The sequence below is a fragment of the Hypanus sabinus genome, chromosome 25 (assembly GCF_030144855.1).
Source record: "Hypanus sabinus isolate sHypSab1 chromosome 25, sHypSab1.hap1, whole genome shotgun sequence".
Classification (NCBI taxonomy): Eukaryota; Metazoa; Chordata; class Chondrichthyes; order Myliobatiformes; family Dasyatidae; genus Hypanus; species Hypanus sabinus.
The window spans coordinates 1036646-1063745 of record NC_082730.1 but is presented as its reverse complement, the minus strand read 5'-3'; the positions used below and the strand labels follow the sequence as shown (position 1 = coordinate 1063745).

The window sequence follows — 27100 nt, the reverse complement described above, 5'->3', positions numbered from 1 at the left end:
ACCAGGTTCAAGAGCAGTTACTACCCTTCAACCATCAGGCTCTTGAATGAAAGGGGATAACTACACTGACTTGCCCATCCATTGAGATGTTCCTGGAACCAATGATCTCACTTTAACATCTCTTTATCTTATTATTTCATGCTCTGGTTATTTATTGCTATTTATTTACATTTGCATTTACACAGTTTGTTGTCTTCTGCACTCTGGTTGATTTTCCATTGATCCTGTTACAGTTAATATTCTATAGATTTGCTGAGTATGCCTGCAGGAATATGAATCTCAGGGTTGTAAGTGGTGACATATACGTACTTTGATAATAACCATTGAACTCTGTAGTTGAGCTTACTTCATGTATGCTTGTTTGTTTGTAGATTTTCAGTCATTTGTGGTATAGCTACCTCTGCACTGGTATAACTTCCTTGTGAGCAGGAGATGTCATGACAATGTACTTGGTGTTTCACAGATTTTCTTAATCGGTGAAGACTCCATCCTCCAATCAGCTTCAGCTAGTTTGCAAGATCCAGTCCTTGCCCTTTCTCACTTGCAGCTGTTAGTTATTGGTACAAGTTAAACCAGTCTGATGAAAATAATGAAAACAGTTGTAACCTCAGACATGTGCCTCATTCATGACTTCTGAAGACCCTGCAAGACTCCATCCAACCCAACAAAACCCATCTCTACTCATAACTCAAGCTTTCCAGTCCTTATAACATCCAGGTGATTCTTTTCTGAACCCGCAACTAAATTTATGTTGTATGCTGTTATGCTCACCCTATTACAGGAAGGATGTGGAGGCATCTGCACTTCCCCATGTGGGAGCTGAACTGCCAACCTTCACACTGTAATTCCTGTAACATACAGGGTACTTGCACTCTCCTTCTCAACCCTTCTTCCCCTCTCCATCTCCCCTCCCATTTCCTTCTCCAACTCTCCTCTCCCCTCTCTCTCCCCTCCCCCTGCTCTCACTTCCCTTTCTCTGGCCTTTCTCACTTCCCGTCTGTACCTTTTAAACACGGATATATGGTACAAATCATGCACACTTCTCTTTTCAAACAACTGTTTTTTATTCATGTCCTTATATGAAGCCCATTGCCATGTACATGACCAAACCCCACCCCCATCACCGATCCATCTCCCTCTGCCGTAGGAACACCCAGAGCCTCTGCTCATACTGCCCTGGGAGGGAGAGGTTTCCAGCAACTGTCCAACTAAGAGAGAAAATGTTTCTCCTTGTTTGCCCCACACTGATGACCCCTTATGGTGAAACACTGATTCTTGGTTCTGGACCACCCCACACTCTGTCCTCCCCTGAGGATATTATAGGGGTCTGCATCACCTATTGACTGACTGTAGCTAATCATGATTAAATGCTGGTTCTGAGGGCAACAGGAGTTGTTCAGAAGTTAAAGTTGGAGGGGGTGGTGGACTGTTCTGTATTGGGAACTAAAGTTCAGGGGTTATTCTATGTTTAAGGATCGGGGTGAAGCTTGGGGGGTTTGGTGAAATGTTGGTGCCAGTTGATTTTCCTGAATGGGCGGGTGTCATCTTTGATCTTCAAGTTGATTTTGGACAAGAGTGAAGGCCATTGCAATTGATTAGGCTAAGACTAGGGCCATTGTGAAAAGTAGGGGGCGGAGAACCTTCTGAGTTTATCACTTAGGGGTGAGAGGGGATGAGGGTGAGGCATTGGTCAGCATTCAGCTGAGGGATAAGGATTTAGGTATGTTTTAGGATTAGAATGGGGAAGGACTGGAATTCAGGATCCCAGTTCTTGGAGATGAGGTCAGGGGGGAGTGGTTGGGTCAGGGTCATGAGTCAATTGAGGTATGGGCTTCAGAGTTCAAGGACGTTTCCATGTCAGAGTTGGGGTGAGGATTGGTGGGGACAGGTGGATTCAGGATTAGGGTGAGATTGGTTTCTTGGTCCAGGTCAGTGTAACATCAGAAAATGCCATCCAGTGTTCCTCATCCACCTTGTACAGGGACCGTTTAGTCTTCACCTTTCCACTGCTGAAAGCCTCCTTTCAAATTCAGTGCCCTAGAGAAAACACAGGAGTAATTACCCAGGAGTGTATGACACAATGGTACCTGTGGACAGCATGTGTTCTGTCTCCAAGGTGACCAGGACATGCTGTCAGCCCAAATGGAACCTTCTGCAGCCTGCCTCCAGGATCCATGGATAGCTATCTTGGCCAACCACAAGCAAATTTACTGAGATATCCTCCTCCTACCTTGTTGCCTCTCAAGTGAGAGGACACATAATACAGCAAAGATTAGTGGGATGTTAAGAGTATTGGGAAGCTTTTAAAAACCACCAGAAGACAAGTAAAAAAGCATAAAGAGAGAAAAGATGCAATAAGAAGGTAAGCTAGTCAATAACGTAAGAGGATACCACAAGATTTTTCAGAAAAATTAAGAGGAAGTGAGAGGCGAGAGTTGATATCGGACCACAGGAAAATGACGTTGGAGAAGTAGTAATGGGGGACAAAGAAATGGAGGATGGACTCAACAAATATTTTGCATCATTCTTCATTGCGGGAAACACCAGCAGTGTGTCAGAAATTCGAGCGTCAGGAGGCAGAAGTGAGTGTAGTCACTATTACTAAGGAAAAGGTGCTTGGGAAGTTGAATGATCTGAAGGGAGATGTGTAAGTCACATGGACAAGATGAACTACACCCCAGGGTTATGAATGAGAGAGTTGATGAGATTGTGGAGGCATTAGTAATGATCTTTCAAGAATCACTAAATTCCGAAATGGTTCCGGAGGACTAGAAAATTGCAAATGTCACTCCACTCTTTAAGAAGAAAGGGAAACAAAGGAAAGAGAACTATACAGTAGGTTAGCTAGTCTGACCCCAATGGTTGGGAAGATGTTGGAATCGATTATTAAGATTTCATGGTACTTGGAGGCACATGATCAAATAGGCTGAAAGCAGCATGGTTTCCTTAATGGTCTTGCAGGACAAATCTGTTGGAATTCTTTCAGAAAATAACAGACCGGATAGACAAAGGAGAGTCAGTGCATGTTGTTTACTTGGACTTTCAGAAGGCAGTTGACAATTTGCCACACATGAGGTTGCTGAACAAGATAAGAGCCCATGGTATTAGAGGAAAGATACTAGCATGGAAAGAAGATTGGTAGATTGGCAGGAGACAAAGGGCGAGAATAAAGGGAGCCTTTTCTGATTGGCTGATGGTGACCATGGTGTTCCACGGGGGTTGGTGTTGGGACCACTCTTTTTCACCTTATATGTCAACAATTTGGATGATGGAATTGATGACTTTGTAGCCAAGTTTGCGAATGATGTGAAGATTGATGGAGGGCCAGGTAGTGTTGAAGAAGCAGGGAGGCTTCAGAAGGACCTAGATAGATTAGGAGAATGGGGAAGAAGTGTCAGATGGAATATAGTGTCAGGAAGTGGTTGTCAAGCTCCTTGGTAGAAGGAATAAAGGTGTAGATTATTTTCTAAACAAGGAGAAAATTCAGGATCAGAAGTGCAAAGGAACCTGGGAGACCTCATGCAGGAGTTAACTTGAAGATTGGATTGGTGATCCAATCTTCCAAGATCTTCCAATCTTCCAAACTTGAAGATTGGATTGGTGATCAGGAAGGCAAACGAAATGTTAGCATTCATTTCAAGAGGATTAGAATACAAGAGTAAGGATGTATTGCTGAGGTTTTATAAGACTTCCGCTCTTTGCGGGAATGGGACCTGGTCTCATGACCGACGGCTTTTTGATATCTCAAGGATGTGGCCTGGAAGACAAGTGCCCCTTCAGGGTGCTGGATTTTCGTGGTTCTGGAAGTGGACTGATTCAAGGCTGGTGGTGCCGCTGCCAACTGATGCATCATGGGAGAACAAGAAACCTGAGAAGCAGGTTTTGCTGTTGGCTGTGTGCCCGGCAGCACAGAGCTCGAAAAATCAACACAACAGACTTTTAACGTCATAAACCAGTGAGTTGTTTTGTTATGTCTCCCCTCTCACTGTGAAACAGAGACATCTCTTCCTCCCTTGTTAGGGAGAGAGAGAGAGAGCCTGTGGTGTATCAGGAGGCATTGGATCCAAGAGGAAATTAATTTGTGGATCCAGAACTGGCTTGCCCACAGAAGGTAAAGAGTGGTTGTAGATGGGTCATATTGTGCATGGAGGTCGGTGACCAGAGGAGTGCCTCAGGGATCAGTTCTGGGACCCTTACTCTTTGTGATTTTTATAAATGACCTGGATGAGGAAGTGGAGGGATGGGTTATTAAGTTTGCTGATGACACAAAGGTTGGAGGTGTTGTGGATAGTGTGGAGGGCTGTCAGAGGTTACAGCGGGACATTGATAGGATGCAAAACTGGGCTGAGAAGTGGCAGATGGAGTTCAACCCAGGTAAGTGTGAAGTGGTTTATTTTGGTGGGTCAAGTATGACAACAGAATACAGTATAGTATTATTGGTAAGACTCTTGGCAACGTGAAGGATCAGAGGAATCTTGGGGTCCGAGTCCACAGGACACTCAAGGCTGCTGCGCAGGTTGACTCTGTGGTTAAGAAAGCATACGGTGCATTAGCCTTCATCAATCATGGGACTGAGTTTAGGAGCCGAGAGGTAATGTTGCAGCTATATAGGACCCTGGTCAGACCTGACTTGGAGTACTGTGCTCAGTTCTGGTCGCTTCACTGTAAGAAGGATGTGGAAACCATAGAAAGGGTGCAGAGGAGATTTACAGGGATGTTGCCTGGATTGGGGAGCATGCCTTATGAGAATAGGTTGAGTGAACTCGGCCTTTTATTCTTGGAGCGACGGAGGATGAGAGGTGACCTGATAGAGGTGTATAAGATGATGAGAGGCATTAATCGTGCAAACAGTCAGAGGCATTTTCCCAAGGTTGAAACGGCTAACATGAGAGGGCACAGTTTTAAGGTGCTTGGAAGTAGGTACAGAGGAGATGTCAGGGGTAAGTTTTTTACTCAGAGAGTGGTGAGTGCGTGGAATGGGCTGCCGGCAACAGTGGTGGAGGCGGATATGATAGGGTATTTTAAGAGACTTTTGGATAGAGGGCTTAGGGTGGAGCTTAGAAAAATAGAGGGCTATAGGTAAGCCTAGTCATTTCTCAGGTAAGGACATGTTCAGCACAGTTTTGTGGACCAAAGGGCTTGTATTGTGCTGTAGGTTTTCTCTGTTTCTATGTCGAATACCGGGTGAACGAGTAGTCTTTGGGGTACTGCAAGTATGTGTCTTTATTGATGCTTTGCTGCATGCTTGAGTGGTGGAGGGCGCCAATGCTTTTCTTTACTGGTGGGGGGTGTCATTGCCTTGCAGTTGCTTGTGTGTGGGATGGGGGAGTTGGGGGTCTTCGGAGTTCTGATATTTAACTGTCATTCATTCTTTGGGGCACTCCTCTGTTTTTGTGGATGTTTTGTGAAGAAAAAGAATTTCAGGATGTATATTGTATACATTTCTCTGACATCAAATCTACCTATTGATGACATTAGTCAGACTGCACTTTCAAATTGTATTGTGAGCAGATTTGGCACCTTATCTAAGAAAGAATACATTGGTTTAGGAGAAGGTCCAGAGGTCATGGAAATGATCCTGGGAATGAACGGGTTAACGTATGAAGAGTGAGTGATGGGTCTGGGCCTGTATTTGCTGGAGTTCAGAAGAATGAGGGAGGATCTAATTGAAACCTATCAAATATTGAAAAGCCTAGACAGAGTGGATGTGGAGAGCATGTTTCGTGTAATGTAGGAGTCTAGCAGCAGAGGGAACAGAAGCTTCAGAATAGAAGGTTGTCCCTTTTGAACAGAGATGAGGAAGAATTTCGATCTCTAAAGGGTGATCAATCCATGGAATTGACTGTCACAGACAGCCGTGGAGGCCAAGTCATAGGGTATATGTAAAGGAGAGGTTGATGGGTTCTTGATTATTCAGGTCAAAGGTTACAGGGAGAAGGCTGGAGAATGTGTTTGAGAGGGATAATAACTCAGCCATGATGGAATGGTGGGAGCAGACTCGAGGGACCGAATGGCCTAATCTGCCCCGTGTCAGGTATGAAGAGGGTGACTGACCCATTACCCTGGGAGTGTGTGACAGGACAGTGTAGAGGGAGCTTCACTCTGTGTCTGACCCAGGCACTGGGAGCATGTGATGGGACAGTGTAAAGGGGGTTTCATTCTGTCTAACCAGTGCTCTGGGTTGTGTGATGCAACAGTGTAAAGTGAGATTCACTCTATGTTTGACCCATGCCCTGGGAGTTTGTGATGGGGCCATGACCATGAAGAGGGAGTTTCACTCTGTTTCTGACCCATGACCTGGAAGTATGTAACGGGACAGTGTAGAGGGAGCTTCACTCTGTGTCTGACCCATACCCTGGGAGTGTGTGATGGGACAGTGTAGAGGGAGCTTCACTCTGTGTCTGACCCATACCCAGGGAGTGTGTGATGGGACAGTGTAGAGGGATCTTCACTCTGTGTCTGACCCATGCCCTGGGAGTGTGTGATGGGACAGTGTAGAGGGAGCTTCACTCTGTGTCTGACCTGTGTCCTGAGAGTGTGTGATGGGACAGTGTAGAGGGAGCTTCACTCTGTGTCTGACCTGTGTCCTGGGAGTGTGTGATGGGACAGTGTAGAGGGAGCTTCACTCTGTGTCTGACCTGTGTCCTGAGAGTGTGTGATGGGACAGTGTAGAGGGATCTTCACTCTGTGTCTGACCCGTGTCCTGGGAGTGTGTGATGGGACAGTGTAGAGGGAGCTTCACTCTGTGTCTGACCTGTGTCCTGAGAGTGTGTGATGGGACAGTGTAGAGGGAGCTTCACTCTGTGTCTGACCTGTGTCCTGGGTTTGTGTGATAGGGCAGTGCAGAGGGAGCTTCACCCTGTGTCAAATCAGTGCCCCTTTTTATTTAACAAAAATACATTATTACAGTTTACCTATTACAAATCTTTATCAAGCACAGAGACACTAATAGTGACTAATGGTATCACTAATACAAACTAAATTAAAGTGTTACTATCCCTGTCAAGGATGACATTTCACCCCTGCAAATCCCAACCATCGCAGAACATCTCCATGATACCTGTGGACACTACAAGGGTGATTGATAAGTTTGTGGCCTAAGGTGGAAGGAGACGAGTTAACACGAGGAAATCTGCAGATGCTGGAAATTCAAACAACACACACAAAATGCTGGTGGAACACAGCAGGCCAGGCAGCATCTATAAAGAGAAGCATTGTCGATGTTTCGGGCCGAGACCTTCGTCAGGAAGTTAATAACTCATCACAGGTGACTGATAAGTTCATGGCCTACAGTAGGAGATGAATTATTAACTTCAAACTTTCTGCATAATCATTCAAAGAGCTGACCTGCATGTGCATGTATTGAGAGCTGTGTAACTCACCTCCTTCTACCTTTGGCCACAAACTTATCAATCTCCCATCTGTGGACACTTTTTGGAGGTCCAGGATCCGTATGCTCCACGACCGCTGGACTAAGTGTGTAAATGTAGGAGGCGACTATGTTGAAAAATAAATGTGCTAGGTTTTCTAACACTGACTCCTTCTACATTAGGCTACAAACTTATCAATCACCCCTCGTATGTCCCTCTCCACGGTTACCCAGCATGGGCATGCCGCAGAGCATCACCAGGCAATTTGTCCAAGTAGAACATTCCATTGCCTGCAGACCTGTGGCCCGGGTGTGTGACAGGACAGGACAGGTAGTGACATTACCCACTTTCAGTCCACCCACCTGGTGTACCCCAGTTCCTGAGCAATCAATGTTGCATTGGCTCCTCTGCGCCCCAACTGACAGTGAAACACAACTGTCGACTCTGGGTTCGGCTTCTCGGCCCCAAACTCTCTCTGGAATGTCTCTGGATCCAAGGAGAAAGCCTCTTTCACCTTGTCCACTAAAAGAGAAAGAAGAAGTGAGCATTAACTCCCATTTGCAGACACAGGGGGTGGGGGTGTTGCTAGAACTAAAAGCGATTCATATCTGTGTCTGCACCTTCAATGTTGATGGATCCAACAATCTTCCCGTTTTCCAGCTCATCGGGCCTGCGGACGTCGATAATCGGCACCTTGCCTTCCACCATCATCTTCTCCAGATCTTCACAGGTGATCTCAGAGGCTGCGGGCAGCCACACCATGTGTCAGACAGAGTGAGGGGGAACAGCGCGAGAGATCGGCATGACAGGAGGGGGCAAAGAGAGAGATGGGGCTGGTGGTAAAGGGAGGGGTAGTGAGAGAGAAGCATGAGAGAGTGGGTCAGGGTATATAGGGTGAGAAAGGTGGGGAGAGACTAAGACACAGAGGAAGGTGGGAATAACGACAGAATCCCAGTCACTGAAAGATTCTCCCTCCCCCGACACAGCTCGCGTGAGATCAGGAGCCCCACCTGCCGAACTCTTTCTCATCGTAAACAGAGGCTTGGAAAATGAAACCACTCCGGGATTACGACCTGTTCACCACAGGGACAGTCAGGTGATCGGAATGTGGTTCACCGAAACCTAGCAACCCAGGAGAAGCTGCACGCATCAGCAAGGAGGGTGGGAGGGGGGGAGAGGGAGAGAGAGAGAGAGAGAGAGGGAGGGGGAGAGAGAGGGAGGGAGAGGGAGGGAGAGGGGGAGAGGGAGAGAGGGAGGGGGAGAGAGGGAGAGAGAGAGAGGGAGGGGGAGAGAGAGGGAGAGAGAGGGAGGGAGAGAGAGGGAGAGAGAGGGAGGGAGAGGGGGAGAGGGGGAGGGAGAGAGGGAGAGAGGGAGGGAGAGAGAGGGAGGGGGAGAGAGAGGGAGGGAGAGGGAGAGAGGGGGAGAGGGAGAGGGAGAGGGGGAGAGGGGGAGAGGGGGAGAGAGGGAGAGGGAGAGGGAGAGGGAGAGGGGAGGGAGAGGGAGAGGGAGAGGGAGGGAGGGAGAGGGAGAGGGAGGGAGGGAGAGGGAGAGGGAGGGAGGGAGAGGGGGAGAGAGGGAGAGGGAGAGGGAGAGAGAGAGGGGAGGGAGAGGGAGAGGGAGAGGGGAGGGAGAGGGAGAGGGAGAGGGAGAGGGAGAGGGAGAGGGAGAGGGAGAGGGAGAGGGAGAGGGAGAGGGAGAGGGAGAGGGAGAGGGAGAGGGAGAGGGAGAGGGAGAGAGAGAGAGAGAGAGAGAGAGAGAGAGAGAGAGAGAGAGAAAAACAACAACTCCAGGAAGCAATGTAGAGGAAGTGGGTAAGGTACAGAGATAGCGAGGGGTGTAGGGACTGCAGAGGGTTGCGGAGATGAGGAAGGTGTTGGGGCCTGGGGAGGGAGGGTTACAGAGAGGGGGAGAAGTGTAGGGACTGGAGAGGGTTACAGACACAGGGAGGGGTATAGGGACTGGAGAAGGTTACAGAGACAGGGAGGGGTGTAGGGATCAGAGGGGTTACAGAGACAGGGAGGGGTGTGGGGGCCAGAGGGTGTTACAGAGACAGGGAGGGGTGTAGGGATCAGAGGGTGTTACAGAGACAGGGAGGGGTGTAGGGATCAGAGGGGGTTACAGAGAAGGAGGGGTGTAGGGATCAGAGGGGTTACAGAGTCAGGGAGGGGTGTAGGGATCAGAGGGGTTTACAGAGACAGGGAGGGGTGTGGGGGCCAGAGGGTGTTACAGAGACGGAGGGGTGCAGGGATCAGAGGGGTTACAGAGACAGGGAGGGGTGTAGGGATCAGAGGGTGTTACAGAGACGGAGGGGTGTAGGGATCAGAGGGGTTACAGATCAGGGAGGGGTGTGGGGGCCAGAGGGTGTTACAGAGACAGGGAGGGGTGTGGGGGCCAGAGGGTGTTATAGAGACAGAGGGGTGCAGGGATCGGAGGGGTTACTAGGTCAGGGAGGAGTGGAGGGGCAGGAGAGGTGGGGATGGCGAGAGAATAAGGGAAGGAGAGAGGATGAAAGATGCGGGATAGAGGGGGGAGGGGCGTTAAAGCAGACGCCCAGATTCAGTGAGTAATCCTCCCTCTTCCGACCACCAGCCCACCCCCCTCCCCCACAAAGATGTTGCGAACTTGCGTGAGATCAGGAACCTCACCTGCTGAACTCATTCTCTCTATAAACGGCGGCTCCGGGAATACAGCCTGTTCACCACAGGGCGAGGCAGGTTATCAGAATGTGGATCGGCGAAACCCAGCAACGCAGTTCAAGGGGAGGGGTCAGAGGGAAAGGGGAGGGAATTACTGAGACAGGGAGGTGTGAAGCCGCGGAAGTTAGAAGGGATCATTGAAACGAGGAGTAGTGTAGGACTGGAGGGGATAATAGAAACGGGGAGTGGTCATCAATAACTCTCTGAGATGTGAGGCGAGATATCGGCTTTTATTGACTGGAAGAAAGAACAAGCAGTAATTGACCACCATGCTACATCCTGGAGACTGAGGGCAGGGCTCAGACCTCAATCGCCTTTATACCGGGGTCTGTGGGAGGAGCCACAGGAGCAGTCAGCAGGGGGGCGTGTCCAGACAGGTATATGTAGTTCACCACAAGGGGTTAACAGAGACGGACAGGGATGGGTGTCTTAAGGGGGTTACTGAGATGGTAGGTGGGGGTTAGGAGTGGGTTACGGAAACGAAGAACCATACAGGGGCCAGACGATTTATAGAGATGGGGAGGGGTGGGGGTCTGCAGGGGGTTACAGAGGTAGGCAGTGGTGAGGGATACGGAGGGTTTTACAGAAATGAGGAGGGTGGGGGTCCTGAGGGTTTACCGAGATGGGGAGGGGTGTAGGGGCTGGAGATGGTTACAGAGACAGAGGGGTGAAGGGGCTGAAGAGGGTTACAGAGGCAGGGAGGGGTGTAGGGATCGCTGGGGGTTACAGAGACGGGGAGGGGTGTAGGGGTTGAAGGGGATAACAGAGACAGAGGGGTGGTCTGGAGGGGTGTATGCAGATGTGGGGGTTCGGAGGTGTTGATGGAGGGGAGGGGTGGGAGGTCCGGAAGGGATTACAGAGACAAGGGGATGGGTAGGGTTCCAGAGGGGTTTATAGAGACGAGGAGGGGTGGGGTCCAGAGAGATTTATAGAGACTGGGAGGGGTGGGGTCCAGAGGAGTTTATAGAGACTGGGAGGGGTGGGGTCCAGAGGGGTTTATAGAGACTGGGAGGGGTGGGGTCCAGAGGGGTTTATAGAGACGAGGAGGGGTGGGGTCCAGAGGGGTTTATAGAGACTGGGAGGGGTGGGGTCCAGAGGGATTTATAGAGACTGGGAGGGGTGGGGTCCAGAGGGGTTTATAGAGACGAGGAGGGGTGGGGACCAGAGGGGTTTATAGAGACTGGGAGGGGTGGGGTCCAGAGGGGTTTATAGAGACTGGGAGGGGTGGGGTCCAGAGAGGTTTATAGAGACGAGGAGGGGTGGGGTCCAGAGGGGTTTATAGAGACTGGGAGGGGTGGGGTCCAGAGGGATTTATAGAGACTGGGAGGGGTGGGGTCCAGAGGGGTTTATAGAGACGAGGAGGGGTGGGGACCAGAGGGGTTTATAGAGACAAGGAGTCAGGTGGGGGTCCAGAGGGATTTATAGAGTCTGGGAGGGGTGGGGTCCAGTGGGATTTATAGAGACTGGGAGGGGTGGGGTCCAGAGGGGTTTATAGAGACTGGGAGGGGTGGGGTCCAGAGGGATTTATAGAGACGAGGAGGGGTGGGGTCCAGAGGGATTTATAGAGACTGGGAGGGGTGGGGTCCAGAGGGGTTTATAGAGACTGGGAGGGGTGGGGTCCAGAGGGGTTTATAGAGACTGGGAGGGGTGGGGTCCAGAGGGGTTTATAGAGATGAGGAGGGGTGGGGACCAGAGGGGTTTATAGAGACTGGGAGGGATGGGATCCAGAGGGGTTTATAGAGACTGGGAGGGGTGGGGTCCAGAGGGGTTTATAGAGACGAGGAGGGGTGGGGTCCAGAGGGATTTATAGAGACAAGGAGTCAGGTGGGGGTCCAGAGGGGTTTATAGAGACTGGGAGGGGTGGGGTCCAGAGGGGTTTATAGAGACGAGGAGGGGTGGGGACCAGAGGGATTTATAGAGACTGGGAGGGGTGGGGACCAGAGGGATTTATAGAGACTGGGAGGGGTGGGGACCAGAGGGGTTTATAGAGACTGGGAGGGGTGGGGACCAGAGGGATTTATAGAGACTGGGAGGGGTGGGGACCAGAGGGGTTTATAGAGACGAGGAGGGGTGGGGACCAGAGGGATTTATAGAGACTGGGAGGGGTGGGGTCCAGAGGGGTTTATAGAGACGAGGAGGGATGGGGACCAGAGGGATTTATAGAGACTGGGAGGGGTGGGGACCAGAGGGGTTTATAGAGACTGGGAGGGGTGGGGTCCAGAGGGATTTATAGAGACTGGGAGGGGTGGGGTCCAGAGGGGTTTATAGAGACTGGGAGGGGTGGGGTCCAGAGGGATTTATAGACGAGGAGGGGTGGGGACCAGAGGGGTTTATAGAGACGAGGAGGGGTGGGGACCAGAGGGGTTTATAGAGACTGGGAGGGGTGGGGTCCAGAGGGGTTTATAGAGACGAGGAGGGGTGGGGTCCAGAGGGGTTTATAGAGACGAGGAGGGGTGGGGACCAGAGGGGTTTATAGAGACTGGGAGGGTTGGGGTCCAGAGGGGTTTATAGAGACGAGGAGGGGTGGGGTCCAGAGGGGTTTATAGAGACTGGGAGGGGTGGGGTCCAGAGGGATTTATAGAGACTGGGAGGGGTGGGGTCCAGTGGGATTTATAGAGACTGGGAGGGGTGGGGTCCAGAGGGGTTTATAGAGACTGGGAGGGGTGGGGCCCAGATGGATTTATAGAGACGAGGAGGGGTGGGGTCCAGAGGGATTTATAGAGACTGGGAGGGGTGGGGTCCAGAGGGGTTTATAGAGACTGGGAGGGGTGGGGTCCAGAGGGGTTTATAGAGACTGGGAGGGGTGGGGTCCAGAGGGGTTTATAGAGACTGGGAGGGGTGGGGACCAGAGGGATTTATAGAGACTGGGAGGGATGGGGACCAGAGGGATTTATAGAGACTGGGAGGGGTGGGGACCAGAGGGGTTTATAGAGACTGGGAGGGGTGGGGTCCAGAGGGATTTATAGAGACTGGGAGGGGTGGGGTCCAGAGGGGTTTATAGAGACTGGGAGGGGTGGGGACCAGAGGGATTTATAGAGACTGGGAGGGATGGGGACCAGAGGGATTTATAGAGACTGGGAGGGGTGGGGACCAGAGGGGTTTATAGAGACTGGGAGGGGTGGGGTCCAGAGGGATTTATAGAGACTGGGAGGGGTGGGGTCCAGAGGGGTTTATAGAGACTGGGAGGGGTGGGGTCCAGAGGGATTTATAGAGACGAGGAGGGGTGGGGACCAGAGGGGTTTATAGAGACGAGGAGGGGTGGGGACCAGAGGGGTTTATAGAGACGAGGAGGGTTGGGGACCAGAGGGATTTATAGAGACTGGGAGGGGTGGGGTCCAGAGGGGTTTATAGAGACGAGGAGGGGTGGGGACCAGAGGGATTTATAGAGACTGGGAGGGATGGGGACCAGAGGGATTTATAGAGACTGGGAGGGGTGGGGACCAGAGGGGTTTATAGAGACTGGGAGGGGTGGGGTCCAGAGGGATTTATAGAGACTGGGAGGGGTGGGGTCCAGAGGGGTTTATAGAGACTGGGAGGGGTGGGGTCCAGAGGGACTTATAGAGACGAGGGGTGGGGACCAGAGGGGTTTATAGAGACGGGGAGGGGTGGGGACCAGAGGGGTTTATAGAGACTGGGAGGGGTGGGGTCCAGAGGGGTTTATAGAGACGAGGAGGGGTGGGGTCCAGAGGGGTTTATAGAGACGAGGAGGGGTGGGGACCAGAGGGGTTTATAGAGACTGGGAGGGGTGGGGTCCAGAGGGGTTTATAGAGACGAGGAGGGGTGGGGTCCAGAGGGGTTTATAGAGACGAGGAGGGGTGGGGTCCAGAGGGGTTTATAGAGACTGGGAGGGGTGGGGTCCAGAGGGATTTATAGAGACTGGGAGGGGTGGGGTCCAGAGGGGTTTATAGAGACGAGGAGGGGTGGGGACCAGAGGGGTTTATAGAGACGAGGAGGGGTGGGGACCAGAGGGGTTTATAGAGACTGGAAGAAGTGGTGAAGCTCCGGAGAGGTTTACAGAAACGAGGAGTGACGTCAGAGACAGGGATAGTGTGGAAGACGGCAGTGGGTCGGAGTGCGGAGGTGGGCGTGTGTGCAGACGATAGGGTGGAATGAGGCAGTGAAAGACGGCCAGACGGAGAGTGAGACAGTCGGATAGGGGAAGGCAATGAGGGTGGCGACAAAGAGGAAGAGCTATCGGCCGATTCACACGGACACCTAAACAATCTCTGGCTGTCAGCAATGGCACCGAATCCTGAATGTCTCGCCGTCTGGTGTGGGATTCTCCAAGGTCAGTCTGTGGGGAAGAGAGAAGTGTAAGGGTTGGTGAGGAGGGGAGAAGGAGAGAGAGAGAGAGAAGAACTTAGACAAAAGAGAAAGAGAGAGAGAGAGAGGGAGGGAGGGAGAGAGAGAGAGACCATGTTGTTGATGCAGGGGGAGAACTGAGTGTCCAGGGATAGCAAGTTCAGGAGATAAACGTCCCGATGGCCTTTATTGTGGGAATTTTGGCTCCAAGAGTAGAGACATTTTGCTCCAGTTATTCCGCGCTCTTGGAAGACCACACCTGGAATATTGTGGACAGATCGGCGCTCCCCAACTATGCGGGTGAGGGGGGGGGGGGGGGAGAGATCTATACGTGACAGAGGGAGTGCAATTAAGGTTCCTCAGATAGATTCCCGAGATGGGGGGGGGAGGGTATTGTCCCACGAGAACAGATGAAGAAGACTAGGACTGTTAAAAGAACGAGAGATGCTGTCACTGAAATGTCCAAACTCCTTATAGTGCTTGGCAGGGTGAGTGTGGGGAGGATGTTGCCCCTGGCTGGGGTGTCTAGAACTTATGTGAGAATGTGACACCCTGTGGGTGTCTGGGGAGGGGAAAACGGCCTGAAAAGAGCGGTCAGCTGCTCAAGACAGAGTTGACAATAAATCCTTGGATATTCTACCCCCGTCACCACCAACCCGGGGAGATATCGGACTGAAACCGTATTGTATACAGGGATATTGTACATTGAGGGACCGAGAGGGGAAGGCAAAGAGAGTGGTCTGTTTCCCAGGACTTGTACTGAGAACGTTTACCAGTTATTCAAAAAGGGACAGCGTTTTTCTGTATTTGGGCATCGAGGCGTGAGACAGGCAGAGGGACAGGGTGAGGAGTTCAGCGTAATTCGCAGATTCCATCCAAACACCGGGGAATGAGGCACAATTTAATGAGTCTGGGATTAATCCAAGGTTTCGGGCAGTTTATACAGAGAATACAGACCCCGGGGGTGGGGGTTACAGTTTGGGATCTAATCCGGGTTCGGGCAATTGAATTGAATTGACTTTATTTCTTACATCCTTCACGTACATGACAAGTAAAAATCTTTATGTTAAGTTTCCATCTAAATGTGCAATGGGCAATCATAGTAATTTATAATAAATAGAACAGCCGATGTAACATAGAGTACACTCAGATCAGCGTGAGTTAATCAGTCTGATGGCCTGGCGGAAGAAGCTGTCCCGGAGCCTGGTGATCCTGGCTTCTATGCTGAGGTACCGTTTACCGGATGCTAGCAGCTGGACTAGATTTTGGTTGGGGTCCCCTATGATTCTTCAGGCCCTTCTTTTCAGACCTGTCTTTGTAAATGTCCTGGATCATGGGAAGTTCACAACTACAGATGCGCTGGGCTGTCCGCACCCTGCGATTAAGTGAGGTACAGTTCCCATACCAGGCAGTGATGCAGCCGGTCAGGATGCTCTCAACTGTGCTTCTGCAGAAAGTTCTTAGGATTTGGGAACCCATACCAGACTTGCTCAGCCGTCTGAGGTGAAAGAGGCGCTGTTGTGCTTTTTTCACCACACAGCCGGTATGTACAGACCACGTGAGATCCTCGTGATGCGGGTGCTGAGGAATTTAAAGCTGTTTACCGTCTCAATCCCAGATCCATTGATGTCTGTAGGGTTTAGCCCATTTCCATTCCTCCTGTAATCCACAACCAGCGCCTTTGTTTTTGGCGACATTGAGGGAGAGGTTGTTTTTTGACACCACTGCGTCAGAGAGATGATTTCTTCCCTGTACGCCACGTCATTATGGTTTGAGATAAGGCCAATCAATGTAGTGTTGTCGGCACATTTAATTATCAGATTGGAGCTGTGGGTGGTGATACAGTAAAAGGTATCCAGAGAGTAAAGGAGGGGACAGTACACAGCCCTGAGGGGCTCCTGTGTTGAGAGTCAGAGGGGCAGAGGTGGGGGAGCCCACTCTTACCACCTGCTGGCAATCTGACAAGAAGTCCAGGATCCAGCTACACAAGGCAGAGTGAAGGCTGAGGTCTCTGAGCTTCTTGTCAAGCCTGGAGGGAATTATGCTGTTAAATGCTGAACTGTAGTCCAAGAACAGCATTCTCACATAAGCATCCTTCTCCAGATGTGTAAGGATGGTACTGCATATAGAGCAGTCGTTTATATAGAGAATACAGACCCCGGGTGGGTTACAGTCTGGGATCTAATCTGCACATTCGGGGTGTTTATACAGATCCCCTAGTGGGTTAGACTGGGATCTAATCAGGTCACCGGGCATTTGATACAGATTCCCACGGGTGGGTTTACTGAAATCTAATCAAAGCCAAAGTAAATTTATTATCAGAGTACATACATGTCACCACATACAACCCTGAGATTATTTTCCTGTGCACATACTCAGCATATCTCTAGAATAGTAATTGTAAAGAGGATCAATGAAAGATCAACCAGAATACAGAAGCCAACAAGCTGTGTAAATAAAAATACATACAAATAAGTAACCTGGGCATGAAATAAGATAGAATCCTTAAGGTGAGATCCTTGGTTGTGGGGACATCGCAATAGATGAATGTAGTTGTTCCTTTTTCTTTAAGATGGTTGAGGGCTAGGAACTGTTCATTGACCTGGTGGTGCAAATCCTGAGGCACCTGTACCTTCTGCCTGATGGCAGCAGCGAGAAAAGAGTGTGGCCTGGGCAGTGAGGCTCTCTGATGATGGACGCTGCTTTACCACAATGGCATTTCATGTAGATATGCTAAATGGTTGGGCGGGATTTGCCTGTGATGTACTGGGCTGAAACCATTACCTTTTGCTGGATTTTCCATTCAAAGGCATTGATGTTCCCAGACCAGGTCGTGATGCAGCCAGACAATATAATCAAAGATCTGGGGTTCAGGGAATTTATACAGATTGCTGATGGGCTGCAGACAGGGATTTAATCCAAGGGTTCAGGAAGTTTTGAGATTACATATCCCCTGGGTGGGTTACAGACTGGGATCTAATTCAGGTGTTTGGTAGGTAAGTGGATTAACAGACCCCTGGGAGTGGGTTACAGATTGGGATCAATTTCCGGGTTTCGGGGTGTAAATATATAATATTCGGAGTGGGTTAAGATTGAGAGTGGATCACTAGATTCACGGACCCTGGGATGGTTGGATTTTGAAGAATGCTCCCTACAGACTGATGATGCTCCTGGTTTTCCAGTGCTGAATCTCTGGACTCGGACTACAGGTGATAAATCGATATCTGTCCTGCGCGGATCAAGTGTGGAGTTGCCCTGTGACATTCCTGCTGCCAACGATGTCTCCAGACTATACGTTGTCTGGAGTGTGACTCCTGCGAATGATGGGGGACCTCCGAGACAGGTCACTGCATGAGGGGCAATTGGAGACTGATCCAAGCTGTTTCCACTCCCACGTCTAATCCCATTGAAACTGACTCACCTCCTCTAATGCCACTGACCCTCATTTGCCCACTACCATATAATCCCACTGACCCTGACTGCTCCAACCCCATCTAAACTCACTGACACTCACTCCACCACACCCCCATCTAACACCCTGATACCCACTCAAACACCCCCATCAAATCCAACTGACCCTCACTCCCCCACACCCCCATCTAACACCCTGATACCCACTCTCACACCCCCATCAAATCCAACTGACCCTCACTCCCCCACACCCCCATCTAACACCCTGATACCCACTCTCACACCCCCATCAAATCCAACTGACCCTCACTCGCCCACACCCCCATCTAACACCCTGATACACACTCTCACACCCCCATCTAATCCCACTGACACTGACTCCACCACACCCCCTTCTAATACCACTGACCTTCACTCCCACACACCCCCATCTAATCCCACTGACACTCACTCCCACACACCCCCATCTAATCCCACTGATCCACATTCCCCCACACCCCCATCTAATCCCACTGACCCTCAATCCCCCACACCCACATCTAATCCCACTGACCCTCACTCCCCCACACCCCCATCTAATCCCACTGACCTTCACTCCCACACACCCCCATCTAATCCCACTGACCCTCACTCCCCCACACCCCCATCAAATCCCACTGCCACTCACTCCCCCACACCCCCATCTAATCCCACTGACCCTCACTCCCACACACCCTCATCTAATCCCACTGACACTCATTCCCCCATACCCCCATCTAATCCCACTGACCCTCACTCCCACACACCCCCATCTAATCCCACTGACACTCACTCCCACACACCCCCATCTAATCCAACTGACCCTCACTCCCACACACCCCCATCTAATCCCACTGACCCTCACTCCCCCACACCCCCATCTAATCCCACTGACCCTCACTCCCACACACCCCCATCTTATCCCACTGACCCTCACTCCCACACACCCCCATCTAATCCCACTGACCCTCACTCCCCCACACCCCCATCTAATCCCACTGACCTTCACTCCCACACACCCCCACCGAATCCACACTGACCCTCACACCCCCACACCCCCATCTAATCCCACTGACCCTCACTCCCCCACACCCCCATCTAATCCCACTGACCCTCACTCCCCCACACCCCCATCTAATCCCACTGACCTTCACTCCCGCACACCCCCACCAAATCCACACTGACCCTCACACCCCCACACCCCATCAAATCCTACTGACCTTCACTCCCACACACCCCCATCTAATCCCACTGACCCTCACTCCCCCACACCCCATCTAATCCCACTGACCCTCACTCCCCCACACATCCATCAAATACCACTGACCCTCACTCCCCCACACCCCCATCTAATTCAACTGACCCTCACTCCCCCACACCCACATCTAATCCCACTGACCCTCAATCCCCCACACCCCCATCAAATCTCACTGACCCTCACTCCCCCACACCCCCATCTAATCCCACTGACCCTCACTCCCCCACACATCCATCAAATCCCACTGACCCTCACTCCCCCACACCCCCATCTAATCCAACTGACCCTCACTCCCCCACACCCCCATCTAATCCCACTGACCCTCACTCCCCCACACCCCCATCTAATCCCACTGACCAACACTCCCCCACACCCCATCTAATCCCACTGACCCTCACTCCCACACACCCCCATCTAATCCCACTGACCCTCACTCCCCCACACATCCATCAAATCCCACTGACCCTCACTCCCCCACACCCCCATCAAATCTCACTGACCCTCACTCCCCCACACCCCCATCTAATCCCACTGACCCTCACTCCCCCACACATCCATCAAATCCCACTGACCCTCACTCCCCCACACCCCCATCTAATCCAACTGACCCTCACTCACCCACACCCCCATCTAATCCCACTGACCCTCACTCCCCCACACCCCCATCTAATCCCACTGACCAACACTCCCCCACACCCCATCTAATCCCACTGACCCTCACTCCCACACACCCCCATCTAATCCCACTGACCCTCACTCCCCCACACATCCATCAAATCCCACTGACCCTCACTCCCCCACACCCCCATCTAATCCAACTGACCCTCACTCCCCCACACCCCCATCTAATCCCACTGACCCTCACTCCCCCACACCCCCATCAAATCCCACTGACCCTCACTCCCCCACACCCCCATCAAATCCCACTGACCCTCACTGCCCCACACCCCCATCTAATCCCACTGACCCTCACTCCCACACACCTCCATCAAATCCCACTGACCCTCACTCCCCCACAACCCCATCTAATCCCACTGACCCTCACTGCCCCACACCCCCATCTAATCCCACTGACCCTCACTCCCCCACACCCCCATCAAATCCCACTGACCCTCACTCCCCCACACCCCCATCTAATTCCACTGACCCTCACTCCCCCACACCCCCATCTAATCCCACTGACACTCACTCCCCCACACCCCCATCTAATCCCACTGACCCTCACTCAGTCCCCCACACCCCCATCTAATCCCACTGACCCTCACTCCCTCACACCCCCATCTAATTCCACTGACCCTCACTCCCCCACACCCCCATGAAATCCCACTGACCCTCACTCCCCCACACCCCCAAATCCCACTGACCCTCACTCCCCCACACCCCCATCTAATCCCACTGACCCTCACTCCCCCACACCCCCATCTAATCTCACTGACACTCACTCCCCCACACCCCCATCAAATCCCACTGACCCTCACTCCCCCACACCCCCATCTAATCCCACTGACCTTCACTCCCCCACACCCCCATCTAATCTCACTGACACTCACTCCCACACACCCCCATCTAATTCCACTGACCCTCACTCCCCCACACCCCCATCAAATCCCACTGACACTCACTCCCACACACCCCCATCTAATCCCACTGACACTCACTCCCCCACACCTCCATCAAATCCCACTGACCCTCACTCCCCCACACCCCCATCTAATCTCACTGACACTCACTCCCCCACACACCCATCTAATCCCACTGACCCTCACTCCCACACACCCCCATCTAATTCCACTGACCCTCACTCCCCCACACCCCCATCAAATCCCACTGACACTCACTCCCTCTCACCCCCTTCTAATCCCACTGACCCTCACTCCCACACACCACCATCTAATCCCACTGACCCTCACTCCCACACACCCCCATCTAATCCCACTGACCCTCACTCCCCCACACCCCCATCTAATCCCACTGACCTTCACTCCCCCACACCCCCATCTAATCCCAATGACACTCACTCCCCCACACCCCCATCTAATCCCACTGACCCTCACTCCCCCACACCCCCATCAAAACCCACTGACACTCATTCCCCCACACCCCCATCTAATCCCACTGACCCTCACTCCCACACACCCCCATCTAATCCCACTGACCCTCACTCCCCCACACCCCCATCTAATCCCACTGAGCCTCACTCCACCACACCCCCATCAAATCCCACTGACCTTCACTCCCCCACACCCCCATCTAATCCCACTGACCCTCACTCCCCCCACAACCCCATCTAATCCCACTGACCCTCATTCCCCACACCCCCATCTAATCCCACTGACCCTCACTCCCCCACCCCCCCATCTAATCCCACTGACCTTCACTCCCCCACACCCCCATCTAATCCCAATGACACTCACTCCCCCACACCCCCATCTAATCTCACTGACACTCATTCCCCACACCCCCATCTAATCCCACTGACCCTCACTCCCCCACACCCCCATCAAATCCCACTGACACTCATTCCCCCACACCCCCATCTAATCCCACTGACCTTCACTCCCACACACCCCCATCTAATCCTACTGACCCTCACTCCCACACACCCCCATCTAATCCCACTGACCCTCACTCCCCCACACCCCCATCTAATCCCACTGACCCTCACTCCCCCACACCCCCATCTAATCCCACTGACACTCACTCCCCCACACCCCCATCTAATCCCACTGACACTCACTCCCCCACACCCCCATCTAATCCCACTGACCCTCAGTCCCCCACACCCCCATCTAATCCCACTGACCCTCACTCCCTCACACCCCCATCTAATTCCACTGACCCTCACTCCCCCACACCCCCATCAAATCCCAATGACACTCACTCCCCCACACCCCCATCTAATCTCACTGACACTCATTCCCCACACCCCCATCTAATCCCACTGACCCTCACTCCCCCACACCCCCATCAAATCCCACTGACACTCATTCCCCCACACCCCCATCTAATCCCACTGACCCTCACTCCCACACACCCCCATCTAATCCTACTGACCTTCACTCCCCCACACCCCCATCTAATCCCAATGACACTCACTCCCCCACACCCCCATCTAATCTCACTGACACTCATTCCCCACACCCCCATCTAATCCCACTGACCCTCACTCCCACACACCCCCATCTAATCCTACTGACCCTCACTCCCCCACACCCCCATCTAATCCCACTGACCCTCACTCCCACACACCCCCATTTAATCCCACTGACCCTCACTCCCCCACACCCCCATCTAATCCCACTGACCCTCACTCCCACACACCCCCATCTAATCCCACTGACCCTCACTCCCACACACCCCCATCTAATCCCACTGACCCTCACTCCCACACACCCCCATCTAATCCCACTGACCCTCACTCCCCCACACCCCCATCAAATCCCACTGACACTCATTCCCCCACACCCCCTTCTAATCCCACTGACACTCACTCCCACACCCCCATCTAATCCCACTGACACTCATTCCCCCACACCCCCTTCTAATCCCACTGACACTCACTCCCACACCCCCATCTAATCCCACTGGCCCTTACTCCCCCACACCCCCATCTAATCCCACTGACCCTCACTCCCCCAAACCCCCATCAAATCCCACTGACCCTCACTCCCCCACATCCCCATCTAATCCCACGGACACTCACTCCCCCACACCCCCATCTAATCCCACTGGCCCTTACTCCCCACCCCTGTCTAATTCCACTGCCATCCCCTGGTCTTAATGTGTCTTTTACCCACAGGTGATTCTGTTTCAGGATGGAGTGGTGATCACAAGCCCCTGGGGCACTGGATCACGGGCCAGATTTGCCGACCATCCCACTCGGAGTGGCAGTGTTGGCATAGAGAGGGTGCAGCAGGAAGACGCGGGGCTCTACCAGTGTGTCGCCATCAACCCCGCCAGTGCCCACCACTCCCGTATCCAGACCATCACTCTGCACGTCCTGGGTGTGTCCTAGGGTAGGGGAGACATAGACAGTGGACAGGAGCAGATGGTGCGAGGAATGAAAGGGGAGACAACTGGTTGGAGGAAGATGGGGGGGATGGGAAAGAGGGTGTGAGGGGGAGGGAGTGGTCAGAGAGCTGGAGGAGGAAGAGATATGTTGATAAGTGGTGAAAGTGGAATATGATGGAGTGAACAAGGAATGGACTAACGAGAGTGAGAGGGTGTGTGAGAGTGTGGTGGGTATGTGTGTGTACCTGTGTATGTGGGGGTGGGTGGAAGGAAAGAATGTTGGGGTGTGTGTGTCAGTGTGATTTGGGAGTGTTTATGTGTGGGGGAGGTTGTATGTGGGATGGTGTGGGGGGATTGCATATGTGTGGGGGAGGGTGTGTGTGTGAGAGAGCGTGTGGGGGACAGTGAGGGGAGAGGAGGAGAATGAGAGATCGGGTGAGGGAGAGGAGGAGTATGAGAGATCAGGTGAGGGGATGGGAGGAGGATGAGACTTTGGGTGAGGGAGAGGAGGAGGATGAGAGATCAGGTGTGAGGGGAGAGGAGAAGGTTGAGAGATCGGGTGAGGGGACAGGAGGAGGATGAGAGATCGGGTGAGGGGAGGAGGATGAGAGCGAGTGAGGGGAGAGGAGGAGGATGAGGTTTCAGGTGAGGGGACAGGAGGAGGATGAGAGATCGGGTGAGGGGAGGAGGAGGATGAGAGCGAGTGAGGGGAGGAGGAGGATGAGATCGAGTGAGGGGAGAGGAGGAGGACGAGAGATCGGGTGAGGGGACAGGAGAAGGATGAGAGAATGGGTGAGGGGATGGGAGGAGGATGAAAGATCTGGTGAGGGGAGAGGAGGAGGATGAGCGATCTATTGGAGAAGAGGAGGATGAGATTTTGGGTGGGGGGAGGAGGAGGATGATGTTTAGGGTGAGGGGAGAGGAGGAGGATGAGAGATCGGGTGAGGGGGAGGAGGAGGTTTTGGGTGAGGGGAGAGGAGAAGGATGAGGTTTCAGGTGAGGAGAGAGGAGGAGGATGAGGTTTCAGGTGAGGGGACAGGAGGAGGATGAGAGATCGGGTGAGGGGAGGGGAGGAGGATGAGAGATCGGGTGAGGGGAGGGGAGGAGGATGAGAGATCGAGTGAGGGGAGAGGAGGAGGATGAGAGATCGGGTGAGGGGAGGGGAGGAGGATGAGAGATCGAGTGAGGGGAGAGGAGGAGGATGAGATTTTGGGTGGGGAGAGGAGGAGGATGAAAGATCGGGTGAGGGGAGAGGAGAAGGATGAGAGATCGGGTGAGGGGAGAGGAGGAGGATGTGAGATCGAGTGAGGGGAGAGGAGGAGGATGAGATTTTGGGTGGGGAGAGGAGAAGGATGAGATTTTGGGTGGGGAGAGGAGGAGGATGAGATTTTGGGTGGGGAGAGGAGGAGGATGAGAGATCGGGTGAGGGGAGGGGAGGAGGATGAGAGATCGAGTGAGGGGAGAGGAGGAGGATGAGATTTTGGGTGAGGGGACAGGAGGAGGATGAGACATCGGGTGAGGGGAGAGGAGGAGGATGAGAGATCGGGTGAGGGGAGAGGAGGAGGATGAGAGATCGGGTGAGGGGAGAGGAGGAGAATGAGAGATTGGGTGAGGGGAGAGGAGAAGGAGAAGGTTTTGGGTGAGAGGGAGTAACGAAGAAAGCAAACGGTTATTATGAAAATGAGAGGGCAGCAGAAAGGACATTGGGGAGAGAGATGGAGTGGCACAGGGAGGGCTAAAAGAGTGAGCAGCGTGAGGGTGAAGAAAGGGAGAGTGTGGCAAGAGGGGAGATATAGGAGAGGCGAGGGGCGTGGCAAGAAGTTGAATAAGGAAAGGGAGAAGGTGAAAAGGGAGGGTGGGACAATTAGCATGGGAGAAGAAGAGGGAGGGGAAGGAATGAAGGGGTAGGGTGGATGGGTGGGAGGGAAGGAATGGGAAATGGGAGTGAAGAATGTAAGGGAGTTGATGGAGTGGTAGATTGAGGCATTTGGGAGGCACAGAGTGGCAATGAGTGAGAAAAGGACAGAATAGAGACAATAAAGAGAAGGGGCGGGTGAGAAGGAGAGAGGGGAGAGGGAGGGTGTGGGTGGAGGAGAGGGAGAGAGAGATGGAGAAGGAATGAGAGAGGGTCAGAAGGAGGGAGGCAGGAAGGGAGAGGGAAAGCGAGGAGGGAGCATGAGGGTGTGGGTGGACGAGAGGGTGAGGGAGAGAGATATGTGTGTTATGCAGTAAGTGATGGGTTGTCCTGTCCTTCACAGATGCTCCCACACACCCCAATTGTGCAATGGAGGGGGAGGAGGTGCTTGGAGGCAGCGTGATCCTCACTTGCGACTCATCCACCGGCAACCCAGCTCCCATGTACAGCTGGTGGAGGGTGGACTCCAATAGGAACCAGATGCTCAACTCCTCACACAGTGAGTGTGTGATGGAACAGTGCAGAGGGAGTTTCACTCTGTGTCCGACCCGTGTCCTGGGAGTGTGTGATGGGACAGTGTAGAGGGAGTTTCACTCTGTGTCCGACCCGTGTCCTGGGAGTGTGTGATGGGACACTGTAGAGGGAGTTTCACTCTGTGTCCGACCCGTGTCCTGGGAATGTGTGATGGGACACTGTAGAGGGAGTTTCACTCTGTGTCCGACCCGTGTCCTGGGAGTGTGTGATGGGACAGTGTAGAGGGAGTTTCACTCTGTGTCCGACCCGTGTCTTGGGAGTGTGTGATGGGACAGTGTAGAGGGAGTTTCACTCTGTGTCCTACCCGTGTCCTGGGAGTGTGTGATGGGACAGTGTAGGGGGAGCTTCACTCTGTGTCTGACCCGTGTCTTGGGAGTATGTGATGGGACAGTGTCGAGGGAGTTTCACTGTTTATCTGACCCGTATCCTGAAAGTGTGTGATAAGATAGTAGAGTGGGAGCTTCACTCAATCCATTCCCCCTGCAGCTTCTCAAGGAACGTTGATCATACAGAATCTCTCGGTGGACAGTTCCGGTGTCTACCTCTGCATCGCCTCCAATGACCTGGGATCAGACAGATGTTCCGTGGAACTGATACTGAAAATCTGTGCGTATACGGCCATCTTGGGAACATTGTTGGACAGGTGGAGGGTATGGGAAAGGGTGGGATCCGTTAGGATTGAATGGGAAGGGATGGGTCTCTTTGGGGGTGCAGACGGTAGGAGTGAATGGGAAGGGGTTGGGCCCGTTGGGAGTGTGGACAGTGGAAGTGAATGAGACGGGGTGGGGTCCGTTGGTTGTGCGGACGGTAGTTGTTGACTGGGATCATTCTGTGCTATCCTTTCCAGTCCAGGAGAGTGTCCACGGAATGGCGACTGCGATAGGCATCACACTGACCATGGGGGTGATTATCGTCACCTTGTTTGGAATCATCCTGTGGCTCCACTCGAGGAACAAGGAGCCGCGGTCTGGATTCTGGGCAGCAGCTCTGCAGGTCAGTCCGGCTGTGAGCTCTCCGCGGATTGTATCCTCTCCGATCTGAGCATTGCTCTCTTCTCTACCCAGGCTGAAACTCCCCCCATCACACCAGATAGCGGACCCTCCATTCGCCGATCACTTGAGGCCATGTGAGGGTTTGCCTCTTCCAGCTCCCCCCACCCCCTCCCCAAGACGCCCAGGAGTCACGGAGAGCACACAGGCAATTCTCTCCGACAGGATCCTCCAAAGAAAGGCGTGAGATTAAAGAACAGACTGTGGACATGGTGTTGCCGTTTGTATCTGCACCCCCTACCCTACCCCTGCGCTCCAACCACCTGACATCCACGGTCTGGGAGTTGGAGGAGGGGTGGGGTGGTTGGAGATGAGGGTGGCGGGAACCGTGATGGGCGGAGACACGTTAGGACTCGCATGGTGGAGATGCTCTGCTCAGCTTTTATTTAATACACTAGATCCGTACAGGAGACCCGACGGAAGCGAACGAAGAGTGGGAGCATTCGAGTGGTTTCTCTGCGCCAGGGGCCAGCTTCTCCCAGAACAGGGATGTCTCCCTCCCTCTTCCTCTCTGTCTCCCTCTTTTCCCGGGAGTT

General features: G+C 52.8%; 2 protein-coding genes across 8 annotated transcripts in view; one reads left to right on the top strand and one right to left on the bottom strand.

Moving 5' to 3' along the window:
* Positions 1-1040: 1040 nt before the first annotated feature.
* Positions 1041-10264, bottom strand: LOC132380916 (thiosulfate:glutathione sulfurtransferase-like). Of its 2 annotated transcripts, none has more exons than XM_059949860.1 (4): positions 10016-10264; positions 7991-8113; positions 7733-7892; positions 1041-2037 (listed from the first exon to the last, which is right to left on the bottom strand). In XM_059949860.1, the coding sequence occupies exons 1-4, from the start codon at positions 10026-10028 to the stop codon at positions 1989-1991; spliced, it is 345 nt and encodes a 114-aa protein (XP_059805843.1). In that variant the 5' UTR covers positions 10029-10264; the 3' UTR covers positions 1041-1988. The 2 variants fall into 2 exon arrangements, with proteins under 2 accessions (XP_059805843.1, XP_059805842.1); XM_059949859.1 differs by lacking the exon at positions 10016-10264 and adding an exon at positions 8381-8514.
* Positions 10265-14078: 3814 nt separating this feature from the next.
* Positions 14079-27100, top strand: part of LOC132380914 (immunoglobulin superfamily member 11-like) — a 31257-nt gene continuing 18235 nt past the window's right edge. For 2 of the 6 annotated variants that reach the window (XM_059949854.1, XM_059949853.1), the window contains exons 1-6: positions 14091-14354; positions 17551-17711; positions 22855-23059; positions 25325-25480; positions 26002-26121; positions 26363-26508. In XM_059949854.1, the coding sequence (XP_059805837.1) occupies positions 14306-14354; positions 17551-17711; positions 22855-23059; positions 25325-25480; positions 26002-26121; positions 26363-26508 (837 nt within the window). In that variant the 5' untranslated portion in view covers positions 14091-14305. Of the gene's footprint in view, positions 14355-17550; positions 17712-22854; positions 23060-25324; positions 25481-26001; positions 26122-26362; positions 26509-26579; positions 26715-27100 lie in introns of those variants that run through there. The other 4 variants (XM_059949857.1, XM_059949851.1, XM_059949852.1 and 1 more) reach the window with 4 other exon arrangements.

Excerpts from the sequence above, each read along its gene's own strand:
- LOC132380916 (XM_059949859.1), bottom strand. Across the intron at positions 7,893-7,990 it reads TGGATCCATCAACATTGAAG|TGGACAAGGTGAAAGAGGCT; the intron begins GTGCAGACACAG and ends TTTCTCTTTTAG. Across the intron at positions 2,038-7,732 it reads CAGGAACTGGGGTACACCAG|GGCACTGAATTTGAAAGGAG; the intron begins GTGGGTGGACTG and ends TGTTTTCTCTAG.